This window comes from Lupinus angustifolius, chromosome LG01 (genome assembly GCF_001865875.1).
Source record: "Lupinus angustifolius cultivar Tanjil chromosome LG01, LupAngTanjil_v1.0, whole genome shotgun sequence".
Lineage (NCBI taxonomy): Eukaryota > Viridiplantae > Streptophyta > Magnoliopsida > Fabales > Fabaceae > Lupinus > Lupinus angustifolius.
Genome location: NC_032009.1, coordinates 12399203 through 12413885, shown reverse-complemented (window position 1 = coordinate 12413885; position 14683 = coordinate 12399203). Strand labels below are relative to the sequence as shown.

The following is a 14683-nucleotide window of genomic DNA, read 5'->3' as shown; positions in this document are numbered from 1 at the left end:
ATAACTCTTCTTACTTTTGACTAGATTAATTCGTTTATCTTTTTGATAATGTCAAAATGGGGAGAAAGGTTGCTTTGTTGTTTGATGTGAACTTGCAGGTTGTAAATAATATTCAGCTTCCATTGTCCAGTTATGCGCTTTAACTTTGAAATTAACAACCATGCATTCTATAACCATCATCAAGCTATGCATCAAAACAATATTCGTTGTGGAGTTTGTCATCATCAAAAAGGGGGAGATTGAAAGTGCAAGTATCAAAGTGTAGCACTATTAAATTGCCTGTTTTGAAGAAGACAAGGATTCATTGAAAGCTTGAAGATGACTCAACAAATCAACATGCTATGGACTCAATGATCTCATATCTAGACTAGGTTCTTACAAGAGTCACTTCTAGAGTCTTAGATGTGTGTCCTAGATATTGAGTCTAGGTTAGGTAAACCTAGGTGCAATTCTCACAAGTCTTAAAAATAATTAAATCATTTACATGAGATATGCCATCTAGATTATTATATGTTCATGCATTAATCATACATGCTATCTGTGCATCATAGACATAATATATTGGTAAAACATGTATAGTTGATAAGCATAACATATAGGTAGTTTACCATTTTACCATTTAGCTGAAAAATATGTTAGTTAATCAATTAAGGAGGAGTTAATCGATTAACGTGAATTCGGTTTTAACAGATAACTGAGTACCTGAAAACGGTTATTCTCAACAGCCTGTTAATCGATTAAAAGGGCACTTAATCGATTAATTGGGTATCAGAAAGGGTTTCTATATAAACTGTGTTTTTAGGTCTTGCATCAAGAGGTCATTCATTCATTTTTAGAATTTTCTAGTTGCATATTTTCCGTGCTCATTTGTGTCATTTTAGGTAGAGAGAAATGCATTGTGAGATAGTGAGAGATAGTATCATGTTTAGGGTTTAATTGTGATCTAATTCTATGAGATTATTGTGTTAACCTTTTCAATCTTTTCTTGCACGATTCTTGCATTTCTTTAGAAGAATTCTACGATAGAAGTTCTCTGTTTTCGCACATCAATTAACTCATACATATTCATGCTTACTTGTGAGTTTTGTATAGGGTTTTTAGTTGAGTCTTAATTGTGATATTTTCAGCTACATTGTGCTAGATAATACTCTGTTTTTGTATTATTTTTGTGTTGTAATAAGGGAAGTCATATCTTGGTGTCGTACCACCAAAGAGACTCAGTGAGTCTTCACCAAGACTTAGAGGTCTTGAGTTTAGAATATTTTCTTGGCTAGGTCTAGATCGTAAGAAAGGTTTTGTTAGGCAATTAGGTGAGTCAAACCAAGAAATTGGGTTCTTGGATTCAACAAGAGAGCATCTAAGTTTGTTTATTGGAAGTGTGCATGTAAAAATACATTCGTTTCAATAATAGTGAAGAAAATCTCCCGAGATCAGAAGGGGAGGCCTAGATGTAGTTTGCAAGTGGACCCGCAAACGAACCAAGATAAAATTCCTTATTGCAGGCTTTTTCTATCCTTAATCTCCTTAAATTTCAAGTTATAATATTGCCTAATTTTAGCTGATAATTTGGATACTATAACTTTGACATATTGAGTTTAATTCTATTCAAGCATATTTGTTTTATCTGTATCTGATTATCGGTGAGGGGCTGAGCAATAAGCCATTCTGCAACTTGCTATTTTCTGTGAGTTAATCGATTAAGACAGAGTGTTAATCAATTAACTGGGGCTTTTTCTAGAATAGGGCTTCGGCGCAAAAAGTGATAATTGGTAATCGTGACACATATTCAACCCCCCCCCTTCTAAGTGTGTTCTGTCTACTGATACCTGACACTTTTTGCATATTATTCCTATGTACAAAGTTATAGACCATGATTCAATTGTAAAGTTTATAAAGTTATAGACCATGATTCAATTGGAATCTTTAATCAACAAATAAAATTTATAAAGTTTAACACTTTACTATTTTACACTTGCATCTATTTCAAGATTCAATTGTAGTATAGTATAGGGTCATGTTGTACCGAAGGGGGTTGCATTAGAAGAGAATCATAAGGTGTTTCTAGGCTAGGCGGTCCAGGTGCACGCTAAACTGTTTGCTTCAACAGGTTGGCTTGTGCCAGGCTTGAGTGTGACCATGTCATGCTTGTGTTGATCGAGCCAAGTTGGTGTCAGGTCAGCTAGGCGGTCATAAAGTCCATGCTAGGCTGCTTATTGAGAATCTTCTCGTGTTTGGTCTAAGCTTTGGCCAAGCACTTAGCTTGCCATGTGTGCATCAAAAATGGCTTATGTGGACACCTCTTTTCTTGACTATTGTTCATAATTTTTCTTCTCTTGATATTTTCCTAAAAACTTCACTCAAAGATATGGAAAAGATGTGGACAAAATATATAATCAAAGTATAACATTTTACATAAAAAGTGTTCAATTAAGTTGGTTTTGCATGATTTTCTTAGGATAAGAAAAGTGCCATGAAAAGTGTATAAAATTAGGTATTTTTGACACTTATTATCGGTGCATTAGAAGTAATCGTTGCACAACGTTGACCTCAAACAATCAAATAAATTGTGTAGAATAAATAGAAGAGAAGAAGACAAGAGAACTCGTTGACGAGGTTCGTCCAATTGTGCCTTCATCACGAGTAGCAATGATCAGCTACCAAGATATTACGAGAGAGTGAGGATTACTAGCTCTAGCACACCTGTGGGCTCAAGTTCCCGTATGGTGTTTCTATTTGATGTTTTGTGTGTGCACTTTGTAACAAGGGACTTGAGTTCAATATACAACATTGGACTAATACAATAACATATTTCAATCATCCCTAAAAATCTTCACCTTGATTGAAATAGACAAATATCTCGCTCCTTAGTAAATCTACACAAGAATCGCCACCTTAGCGAATATTCTGCTCCACCTTGCTCAATGCTGAATTCTCTTAAATACCCCTTGACATAAGAGTCTGGTCCCCTTTAGCATAAACCTTTTCGAGTATCCCTGACGATGTTACCAAGAGCCTAGCTCTCCAAAGTTTCAATGCAGCTTCTTGTACCGCCATCTAACAAAACATGCCGCCTAGCCATATATTGCTAGGAAGTCTTTTGATATTATGGAACCTCTAACCAAAGTTAACCAAAAATTGCTCTCTTAAATACTTAGTCACATTGAACCTTAGAGCTTCCTTGGAAAGTTTCAACCGCTACCACAATTGCTTACTTAGACAAATATATTTCAAAAGAACTATCACTCTCCACCGTGAGGAGTATACCCATAACACAGACCTTGCGTCAAAGCTAACCAATATTCATGTCATACCTTTGCATCCAAGCTAATGTCAATGTCACACCTTGCATCTCTATTAATGTTTATGTTATACCTTGCATCCAAGTCAATGCCCGTGTTGCACCTTGCATCCAAGTATCAACATCTGACTCAACACACCTGTTTCTATCTCCACCTTGGTCACAATTCAAAACATGGACTTTTGGGGTTCTGGATCCAACACAATTGTGGTCCTCACCATGTTCAAGTCATGTATCATTCTCCTTCAATTCATCTACTTTATCTTTACGTAGTACCTTTGATAGACCTTGTCCAACCAACATACCTTCATCCTCCTTTGGCCATAATTTGACACCTTAGTTAAGAGTCATCTACCAATTGACTCTGATACCAATTGTATGTTGAGGCATCGAAAGCGATGATTGCGCAACATTGGCCACAAGCAAACAAATAAAGTGCGTAGAATAAATAGCAGAGAAGAAGACAAAAGAATTTGATAACAAGGTTCGACCAATTGCGTTTATGTCCCTGAGGCGCTGAGCGACAAACAAGATATTATTAGAGAATAAGGGTTACAAGCTCTAGAACACCCATAGGCCCAAGTGCCTATATGGTGTTTCTATTTGGTGTTTTTTGGGTGAACATTATAACAATGGAGTTGAGTCCAATATATAACATTGAACTAATATAGTAACATATTTCAAACATCCCTGACATGTACGTCATAAAATCAAAACGCTCAATGAAGCACATGTTGTTGATTGTAGAGATACAAAAACACCTATCATTTAACATTGTCATACACACATACATTGTTGAATGTACGTTGTTAAAAGACCATTCTGGTATGCTGATGGAAGTATATTTATATGTGACTTATCTAGATAAGAAGACAACCTCCATTAATAAAAGTGCAAATTCTAAGAAAACAGTAAATGCGTGTCTCCCACTAAGTCCTTTCGAGTAAGGAATAGACAAATCTTTCAAAGGTTACATGCACCATAATAAAAATGTGGGGTTTAGTCTATAAGGGCCTAGAATCACTTATTCAAAAGAAAAGTTATAACTATATTTAGAAAACTAGAGAAAATTACACGAGTGTTGGCTTACACACGAATAGTCTGTGTATGATTACACACTCGTATGCCATGGCCTAAAGACTAACGCGGTCAGGCTACGTACTCATCCATGACCATTCATGGAAAATGTCTCTTGTTTCTTCATAGCTTCGTATCATTGAATTATTATAGTCAAATACAACCAGAGGCGGATCTTAGTATGTACAGGTGGGGCAACTATCCTCCTAAATTTATTAAAAATATTACTTTTTAGATATATCCAAATAATATCTTCATGAAAATACACATTGGATTTCACATTTTTTTCAATATGTAGCTAAATAAATATGTAAATTATAATTTGTTCAATCCTTCAAAAAATTATAAATAATAGATCAAGTTTTCTTATATGTATAGATGTTGATATTGCTTTTAATATTATGACTCTATTTGAGTTCGTACTTTGTAAGTATTTTACATTTATAACATATATTATGAGGATTACAAATTGTCTTTGTTAAAACTTTGTAGCAAAAGTCCTAAGAGACTAAAGAATTTTATAAATCATTTAATATTTATATATAACAAATTTTATGCAAAAGTTCTATCATATGACTTTCAATGAGCAAGAGAATTTAACTTGAGATGTCAATTTTAACATTTTATGTTTGAATGCAAAAGTTCTACCCCGTGGATTTCAAATTTTATGCAAAAGTTCTAAGAGGCTAAGGATTTTTGTAAGAGGAAAAAATATATATCTCACACTGTATGAGTTTGATACACTATCACTATATCATCCACTATTCGTATCTAATCATTATTAACTCTTCAAAAAAGTAATGCAAATGAATGTTTGATGATGTAATGATTGTATATAAATTTTATACTCACAGTGTATATATATTACTCTCTTTTTATAAATCATTTAATATTTATAACAAGGTTTATTAAAAGTTATACCCTATGGCTTGGCCTAGTCAACGTTGTTCATCATTTATGTTTGAAAAACTTTTAATTATATATATTTTTTTATATTTTTTGATGTGCAATTAATCTTAATTTAAAAATTTATAATTAAATATTATTGTCTCCTCTAAACTTTAAGTTAATGTGAATCAAATAGTCCTTAATCATACTTAATCAAATATTCCCTAATCATTCACTTCTTAAATAATTCCAAACATTGTCAATTAAATTATGGGGTTCCCACATTTGACACAGATCAAAAGTGAAGTGGTATAAAATATAAAAAATGAAACAATGCAAAATATGGTAGTAAAAATGGTATGAATTAACATTATTCATTTGAAATTTTGGGAGGAATAAGAAATTTGGAAGGAATGAGAAAGAAAAGCTTAGCGTACAAGTAATGTGGATTGGTCAGAGAGAATAAATGTGCGCCCACCGGTCAGCGTGACGATACACAGACGCAATGGGAATGCCAAAACAGAAAAGTTACAAGAGAGACAGGAAACAAAGTTTCCGCGTAGATAGATCAGACTGCGAAGGGACTTGGAGTCTGTCATTATTCCAAAAATAATAAAAAAAGGGTGCTAGACCAATGCAAATTTCAAATGTTTTATTTACTATATTATTATATGCTATATAATCACTAAGAATAATATCACACACAAATATAAAAGGGATAGACACTACTTTCTTCACATGAGAAGTTTTTTTTAATTAATACTTCATAAAGAATCAATTAATAAACTATATGCAAATATATACACTATGGAAGATGCTTACTTTTATTAACAAATGTTTATATTAGTATTTGTTGTGAGTGAAACTTGAATTTTTAATATCTTTTATTCAACCCACTTTTTCTAATCATCAAATCACGAAATAATTTTTTTTAATTTGTTACGTGTTAGTCTCAAACTCACAACATCATTCACTTTATTCTTTAAATCCTTCTCTATCTCTATGATATTGAGTAAATAATTTTTCTTTAAAAAACATACACTTTTTTTACTTTAAATATCAGCCTTAATTACTTAGTGTGACAAATGTTAGCATATCTATTTGAAGGATTTATTACTTTTCTTGTTTTTTAAAGGATACTATATTGTTATAATAACTTTACTGTCTTATCTCTTTTCAGAAATTACACAATTATATTATTTCTCATTAATAAACAAATAATAAGTATGAAATAAATTATAAATATGGTATAAAAATATAAAATGGCTTAAAAAAGTATCAAACAAAATTTTGAGTTTATAATAGTATAGATGAATAATATTTATCGTAAGAGCAATGACATATTTTACTCTTATAATTACATAATCTGGCATATTCTAAACTTTGACTCTGAATATAAAAAAATAGTTAATGTAAAATTCAATAAATTTACCAAATTTAATGCTTATTCACGTTTTTCTCCAATACAATTTCTTATTACAAAATGAATAAAAAAGAGCACGTTGATTTCTTTTGTGAAATCTCAACGAATGACTACAGTAATAGTAAACTATGTGTTAGAAAGCAAAAACTTCCTTTTTCTTCTTTCTCAAGCTATTCACACCTGAGTCTTGTGTTCACACCATTCTCATATATAGTCTCTCTTTTCCTTCACCCTCTTTTGGTCTTTTCTTTTCTGTCACCTCCATCCCTCGAAATCAAAAAAACCCATCTTTTTCTGTAATCAGAGCTTCTTCCTTCTTTCTACAACTTAGAATATTAGAGTTGTATCGTAATAACTTTATTTTTTCTCATTTTGAATGGAGGGTCATCACCATCTCCAACATCACCAGCGGCAACAGCAACAACAACAGCATCAACAACAGCATCAACTACAGCAGCATCAACATCTTCACCTTCCTCAGAATATAACTACGACTAGTGTTAGCGTGGTTGATGTCGCGGATCGATTCCCTCAGTGGAGTATCCAAGAAACGAAAGAGTTCCTAATGATCCGTGCAGATCTGGATCAGACTTTCATGGAGACAAAACGGAACAAACAGTTGTGGGAAATCATATCCAACGGGATGAAGGAAAAGGGTTACCATCGAAGTGCAGAACAGTGCAAGTGCAAGTGGAAAAACCTCGTCACCCGCTATAAGGTATGTTTATTTTATTCATCTATATATACCATTTTTTATACATATGCATCAAACTCGACAAAATTATAACAACCATGCTTTCTTAATATTGAGGTTCACCAAAACTAAGAAGTTGCAGAGATTGCCACAACTGCATTACAAACTAAAATCTGGTTTATGATAACATCCTTAGTTCCATGAAAATTATAAAAAATTGTACAAATTTTAGCGGCAGCAAAAGAAAATAAATATCAGGTGTATTGTTTTTAATCTTTTCCACAAAATAGCTACGGTAAAATTTAAATTTATCAGACAAAATAAAAGTTGGACTTTTATATATAACACAGTTTTATATACCAATTTAATAATAGTTAATACAAATTCGTTTTGTGAGAAGTGGCTTACGTAGAGTGAGAATTCTCTTGGGCATTGGAGAAGGAAGTGGTGTGAAAAACAAAAAAAAAATACAATAACACTTGTACCATTTTATTGAAAGTGAGAAGAAATTTTTTAAAACTAGAAAAAAAGAGAACTATTGAAAGCTTCATTGGTTTGCGTCAAACATGTTAGTGAATGTAATAATATTAAATTTATTTGTGTGAAGGGATGTGAAACAATGGAGCCAGAAGGGTTGAGGCAGCAATTCCCATTTTACAATGAACTTCAGGCAATTTTCACTGCAAGGATGGAGAGAATGCTATGGACTGAAGTTGATGGCGGTGCGAAGAAGAAAGGGATGTATCTCTCGTCTGATGAAGAAGATGATGTCAACGAAGAGATTGAGGAGCAGAAGGATAGAAACAGCAGAAAGAAGAAGAAGGCTAAGATAGTTAGTGGTGTAGGAAGTGCTAGTGGTAGCTCTAACAGTTTGAACAACTTGAAGGAGATTTTAGATGATTTCATGAGACAACAGAAGCAAATTGAAGCACAATGGATGGAGGCATTTGAAACAAGGGAGAATGAGAGAAGGTTAAAGGAAATGGAGTGGAGGCAAACTATGGAAGCATTAGAGAAAGAGAGGATCTTGATGGACCAAAGATGGAGAGAAAGGGAAGAGCAAAGGAGGATTAGAGATGAAGCTAGGGCTAATAAGAGGGATGCTCTAATCACAGCTCTGCTAAACAAACTAGAAAGGGATGATATGTAGTTTTTGGTTAGGTTGGTAACCTTTCTGTCTTCTCTTCTCATGATGAAGGGAAGCTTATAATTTTAGAGGTTTGTACTTAGATACTCATAATTTCATAGAGAAAATAGCCTTATATAGTTATGAATTTATGCTTAGTTTTACTTAGTTGTTGAATATAGATATGTCGTCTTAGTTCAGGTCTCAAATATTATTTGAAAGCAATGAAAATGTTATATTGATTATAAAATTTAAAATTTTTATTATTATTAATATTTTTGTTTTTTTATTATTGATCTCTAGAAAACATGACATAGGATTTGAGACAACGTATTTCAGTTCTCAAATTTTTGTTGGTGTTCGTAATTGTGGTGTTTCTTCATGCAATTAAGCACCAACTATCCTGTTAACATTGAGAAAAGACCAATATTTCGTGCGTGTGCTTATTTGTATATATATCCAGAAAAGACTTATCACTCTTTAATTTCAAAGAGCTTCTTCTGGTAGTAGGTGTAGATGGATATATAAAAGAGCACTATAACTCACATTACCTAACTAAACTAGCAATTAAAAACTGGTTAAAATATATATCCACTTATTGTCCGCAAGATATTGCTAATCATAATGGCTATCCGTATATTTAGACGCAAAGTTTTAAGGATAATGGAGCATTTGCTAAAATGGCTCACTTCACACCAAGTGCTGTTATATAGTTTCACTTTCGGTTAAACTTGAAAAAGATAAACAAAAGTCTAGATACTGCTTATTGCTCAATAGTATTTGAGGAAAGAAATATTATAGAGTAAAAATAAAAGTGAAGACTTAGACATAATAATGAAATTCAATTACATAAGATTGTAATTACAAATAGTTGGTTTTTTGGAGTTACATTATATAGTACTACTAATAATGTTTTGCTTCTTATTAGCATGCATTATAAATGAAAGATGAATGCCTATTTATAGACTTTTAACAACATCTATGAATGATTAGATAATTTTATGAATGGCTAGTATATATTTTCTCAAGATTTCTAGATACTTCCATAATTATTTTACTAAGTAACTATTATATAATCTACTAGAAGCTTAGGTGATAATTCTAGATATTAGGATCTAACATCACTACTTTGTTGCTACATAAATATGGACTCTTCTAGAAAGGTGTGCATCAATATTTTAACACTCCTCCTTGATGCACATTTTTGTGACTGCAAGCATCAATCGTAGTTGCTTGAATTTCGATCATGGTAATGTCTTAGTGAATATATCTGCAATTTGATCTTCAATCTTGCAATGTTTGAGCCTTGTCTCTTTGTTCTCACATTTTTATCTCATAATGTGATATTTAAACGCAATATGTTTTGTCCTTTGGAATGAATTCTTTACAATTGCTATATATCGCCAATTGTTGCACACTAGATCGTAGTAGGCTCGACCTCTTGATATCTCATATCACCGAGTATCTGTCTAAGCCATATAGCTTGGTTGGTTGTCTCTACAGTTGCTACATACTCAAATTCTTCGATTGGATGTAAATGATTAGTTGCTTCTTAGATGCCCAAGTGAGAAGGCATAGTTTGATGTGCTCTTCACGCCATCCACCGAACCTCCTAATCACTATCAATATAGCCATGAAATATTGAGTTGGTGTTGGTCGTATACCATATACTGATGTCCATTGTACCTTGCAAGTATCTTATAACTCTTTTCCAACTCCAAAGTGAATTTAATTTGGGTTGTGCATGAATCTTGATGTAAACACCCAATTTTGACCGGGTGAGTAAAAAATGGTTTTATTAAGTGTAAAAGAGTAAAAAAAGGAAGAGTGGAAAGGCAACTGGGCCTTTTTTGACCCATTCAAATTAGGTTTGCAAATCTAATCTACCTCCCTTTATATTGATAACTTAGCAAGGATGTGTCACACTTAGCAACACACCTATTCTAAAAAACAAGGGGAAACCTAGAGAGAATAAAAGAGAGAAAAACCATTTTGAGAAATAGGCAACCCTAGTGTCGTCGTCCCTATGAATATGGTTGTTGTCTTTAGCAATCCAAAATAAAAAATGATAAATTGTCTTTGATGAACAATATATTATACACTATTCATAACCTTATTTTACCATGATTGATGATTCTTGATGTCTAATTGACTTTTCTTGACATGGTTTACTGTTTTAGACTTTATTAGACTATTATTCCTAAAATGAGTTAATTTGGGATTATTTAGCCTAATTAAATCTATTATCATTTCGAGATCATATTTGGCACCAATGACATTTTGTGCGTTACAAAAATGGAGGATATGTGTTCAAGTGAAAATTGTATTTTTGGAGTTTTTAATTGTAATTTAATTTTGGGCCCATTGTTTAGGGTCCATTTCAGTTTTACTCATTTACCTAGGGAATCTAAATTCCACATGCCAATTATTATTCCATCACATTTGAAACACTTCACAATTTCGTTTTGCCCCCTTTGCTCTGCTAGAGTTTCACTTTCTTCATTTTGATTTTTCTTTTTTATTTTGGTTTGCTTTCATTTCTATGGAAGACTAAACTTATAGACTTAATTCCTTTGAGAATGTATCACAACTCTTGAGGTTTTGTTCTTAATGTATTTCAGTTTCTTTTATATTGATTTCCTCTACTATACTTCTGAATGTGGTTTGCTTAATCCCATTATTTAGAAACATGTTTTGTGAGTTAATCTTCGTTTAGTTAATTTAATCTCTAGTGCATGAACTTTTAGTTTGTGTGAATTTGTTAATGTTCCATGCTTATACTGATTTTGCTTAGTCAGAGGCTTAGGTTATCGATATGTGAATTGATTATCACTTGGTTAATTGATTCTCAACAAATTAGGAAGTTAATGGTTAGAATATGAAATTGATCTTTTAAAACTGAGGATTGAATTGTGAACAAACGAATCAAAGGAATTTAGCCACTTTACTACACTGCTTATTTATTGTTTCTGAAATTGCTTTATGTTCATAACATACAACAAAATCCCCTTATGTGCATGAGTATAAGGTGTTTGAATCATTGTCTAAAAGATAATCTTTGGGAAACAACCTAGGAGTCACTTCCTAGTACTATAGTTTTAGTTGTTACATTATTTGCATCGCATATGGCATCGACCAATCTTTGCCCCACTTGGGGGATGGTGCTGCTCATGTCTACTGGTGGTCTTCCATGTGGAGCTCCGCTGCTCATTGTTCTTCCACATCAAATGTGCAAGGGTACAAGTTAGGATTTTCACTCATCTTATCCTTTAGTTTTTTTATTTCGTTTGACAATGTTAATAGTGTTATCTTATTCTGGTTTGAGATTATCCATATTCCATGTTTGTTGTTGTGTATGTCCTATTTTGCCTTTGTTTGGTAATAAGTTTAATGTTATTCTTATTTAGGTTTAATACTATCCTATTTGCCATTTGGACATATCATGAATAAGTTATTGTTTGGTTTTTAGTTTAAGTATATAAATTTTTGTTATTGTTATGTTTGCTCTTCTTTTTATTTATTTTTTTATTTATGTTATTTATTTATTGTATAAACAAAAAATTATAATAAAAACAATAATTTTAAAAAACAATGTAAAGTAGTGCACTATAGAGCTAGTGCCTTGTCGTGCTACTTTATGTTGTCTAAAGCATGATGAAGTAGTGCACTGCAAGTCTTGTGCCTTGTCGCATTACTTTAGCTTGTTATATTTTCTATATAAATTTTAAAAGTAAGGTAAGGTAGCCCACTATAGGTTTTGTGCCTTGTTGCGTTACCTTATCTTGTTAATTTTTTAAAATAGTTTTAAATGAAATGTTGAGTAGTGCACTATAGGACGACTGCCTTGACGTGATACTTTATATTGTCTAAATCATGATGAAGTAATGCACTATAATCCTTGTACCTTGTCAGGATACTATATCCTATTATATTTTTTAAATAAATTTTAAAAGCAACGTAAGGAAGCCCATTATAGATCTTGTTCCATGTTGTGTTACCTCATCTTATTAATTTTTTTAAAAATAATTTTAAAACAATGTAAATAAAGTAGTACGCTATAGGGAAACTGCCTTGTTGCACAACTTTATGTTATTTAAAGCAGGGTAAAGTAGTGCACTTTAGGTATTGCATCTTATCACGTTACCTCATCCTATTAATGTTTTTTAGAAATAATATAAAAATAATGTAAAGTAGTGCAGTATAGGACTAGTGTCTTGTTTGTTGGATAACAAGGGCTTACAATTATCTAGAGGGGGATGAATATGTGTAGCGGATTACTATAGTCGCTCTTTCGATTAATGAGATATTCAGAAAAGTACTAGTTTAATCAATTATACAAAGTTTAATTGATTAATGACCTCACAACTTAATCGATTAATCACATATTTAATCGATTAACTGAATGCTTGTCTTTCATGAAAATATGATTTCTTGGACAGAAAGATAACTGCAATTTCAATCAATTCAATTGCAATACTTAAAGAAATTATACCTGAGTAATATCACAGATTTAGAACAAGCAGTAAACTCAATAAGCTAAGTAATCTATCTAAACAAATCATAAATTGACTGCTGAAATTAAAAGATAAGGGATAGAAAAATCCAGACGACAATCTTTTATCCTGGTTCATTTGCGGTCCACTTGCAAACTATATCTAGGCCTCCCCTTATGATCTTGGGAGATGTTTTGTCACTAATGGAAATAAAATATTTTACAAAACACACTTCCAATCAATACAAGACTTATTTCTTGGACTATAGAGATCCCTGAATGGTTTAACCTTCAACCCTCTATGGATAATCCACACCACTATGGTTTTGGCCCCAACCACTCCTAACTCACTTCCAAGACCCTTGTATTTGTGAATACTCAACCTAACCTCATCTAGGATTTAAAACTCACAAAAGACTTAATAGAAAATTATATGATTTTTCTAGGTTTTTCGAAATTGGTTTTTGACAATTAATGCACAATTGATAATTTCGAATGAAAATACCCTATCCCACTTTCTTATGTCAAGAAATATAAAATAATTTTCACACAACACATATTTCACTCAAAATGAGTTTGTAATTTAATGTCTGAAATTTTCATGACTTGTTGTTGTGAGCAAATGAGAAAAAAATCAGGTTTTATATGATACTGGATTCTGCATCGTTTATTGATTAAAACATGTCTTAATCGATTAACAATGCTAAGAAATTAAAACCTTGAGCTATTATAACTCCGTTAATCGATTAATCCCACACTTAATCAATTAACGGGTTCTCATTCTCATTTAATTAATTAACGGGTTCTTATTCTCATTTAATCAATTAACACATAATGTAATTGATTAACTGCATTGAAAAATAGTTTCTTTAATGTATGATGAACCTTCTACATGATATGCATATGCATGGCATATGATTTTCAAAAGATATAAGATTTTGATGCACTAAAATCAATAAGCAGAAGCATGGTCATGTTTGTATGTATTCAAGTCTCTTTTGTTTTAAGTTGTTCAATTTTAATTTTGTGAGACTCCCATTCTAGGTTCACCTAGCCTAGACTCCATCTAAACAAGCATCTTAAGACTTCTAGAAATATAAAAACATAACCTAAGTCTTCCTTGATGAACTTCGAGTCTTGGCTTTGTTGTTTGTTAAGTTGTCCTTGCCATCAAATTTTCCTATGTATCCTTGTCTTCATCAAATCTATGTAATGTTGCACACATGTAACCTCAATCTCCCCCTTTTTGATGATGACAAACCCTTATGTGTATGCATGTGTTCGAATGGCTTGATGACAGACATCTTGTTTTGCAATTGATGTTAATTAATGTGATGCTCCCCTTACTATATTCTCCCCCTCAATCTATATGTGATGTTTGTTTATAAGGAAGCTATATAAGCTAAATGAATGTATATACAATCTGCAAAAATCAAACAACAAAAAATTTCTCCATGTTTTGGCATGATAAAAAAAGTAGTGATAATAGATGAAAAATATAGCCAAAAGTATGGAAAGAACATAAAATATACTTTGTTAATCGATTATGCAATCATTTAATCGATTAACAGATTTACAAAATGGTTAGTTAGTTTTTTTTTGAATTCACGATTGTACTTAATCGATTATTTCTGCATGTAATTGATTGAGCAGATTTATGATCAGCTAAACATGTCAAATTTTGT

At 32.1% G+C, this 14683-nt stretch overlaps 1 protein-coding gene across 1 annotated transcript; it reads left to right on the top strand.

Moving 5' to 3' along the window:
- Nucleotides 6832-8680, top strand: LOC109349652 (trihelix transcription factor GT-3b-like). The gene is made up of 2 exons (XM_019590550.1): nucleotides 6832-7404; nucleotides 7988-8680. The coding sequence occupies exons 1-2, from the start codon at nucleotides 7063-7065 to the stop codon at nucleotides 8528-8530; spliced, it is 885 nt and encodes a 294-aa protein (XP_019446095.1). The 5' UTR covers nucleotides 6832-7062; the 3' UTR covers nucleotides 8531-8680.

What these genes read in the sequence shown, in the direction of transcription:
- LOC109349652 (XM_019590550.1), top strand. Translation starts at nt 7,063, where the DNA reads ATGGAGGGTCATCACCATCTCCAACATCACCAGCGGCAACAGCAACAA. An exon ending in ACCTCGTCACCCGCTATAAG is followed by an intron (nt 7,405 to 7,987) that starts GTATGTTTATTT and finishes ATTTGTGTGAAG; the next exon opens with GGATGTGAAACAATGGAGCC.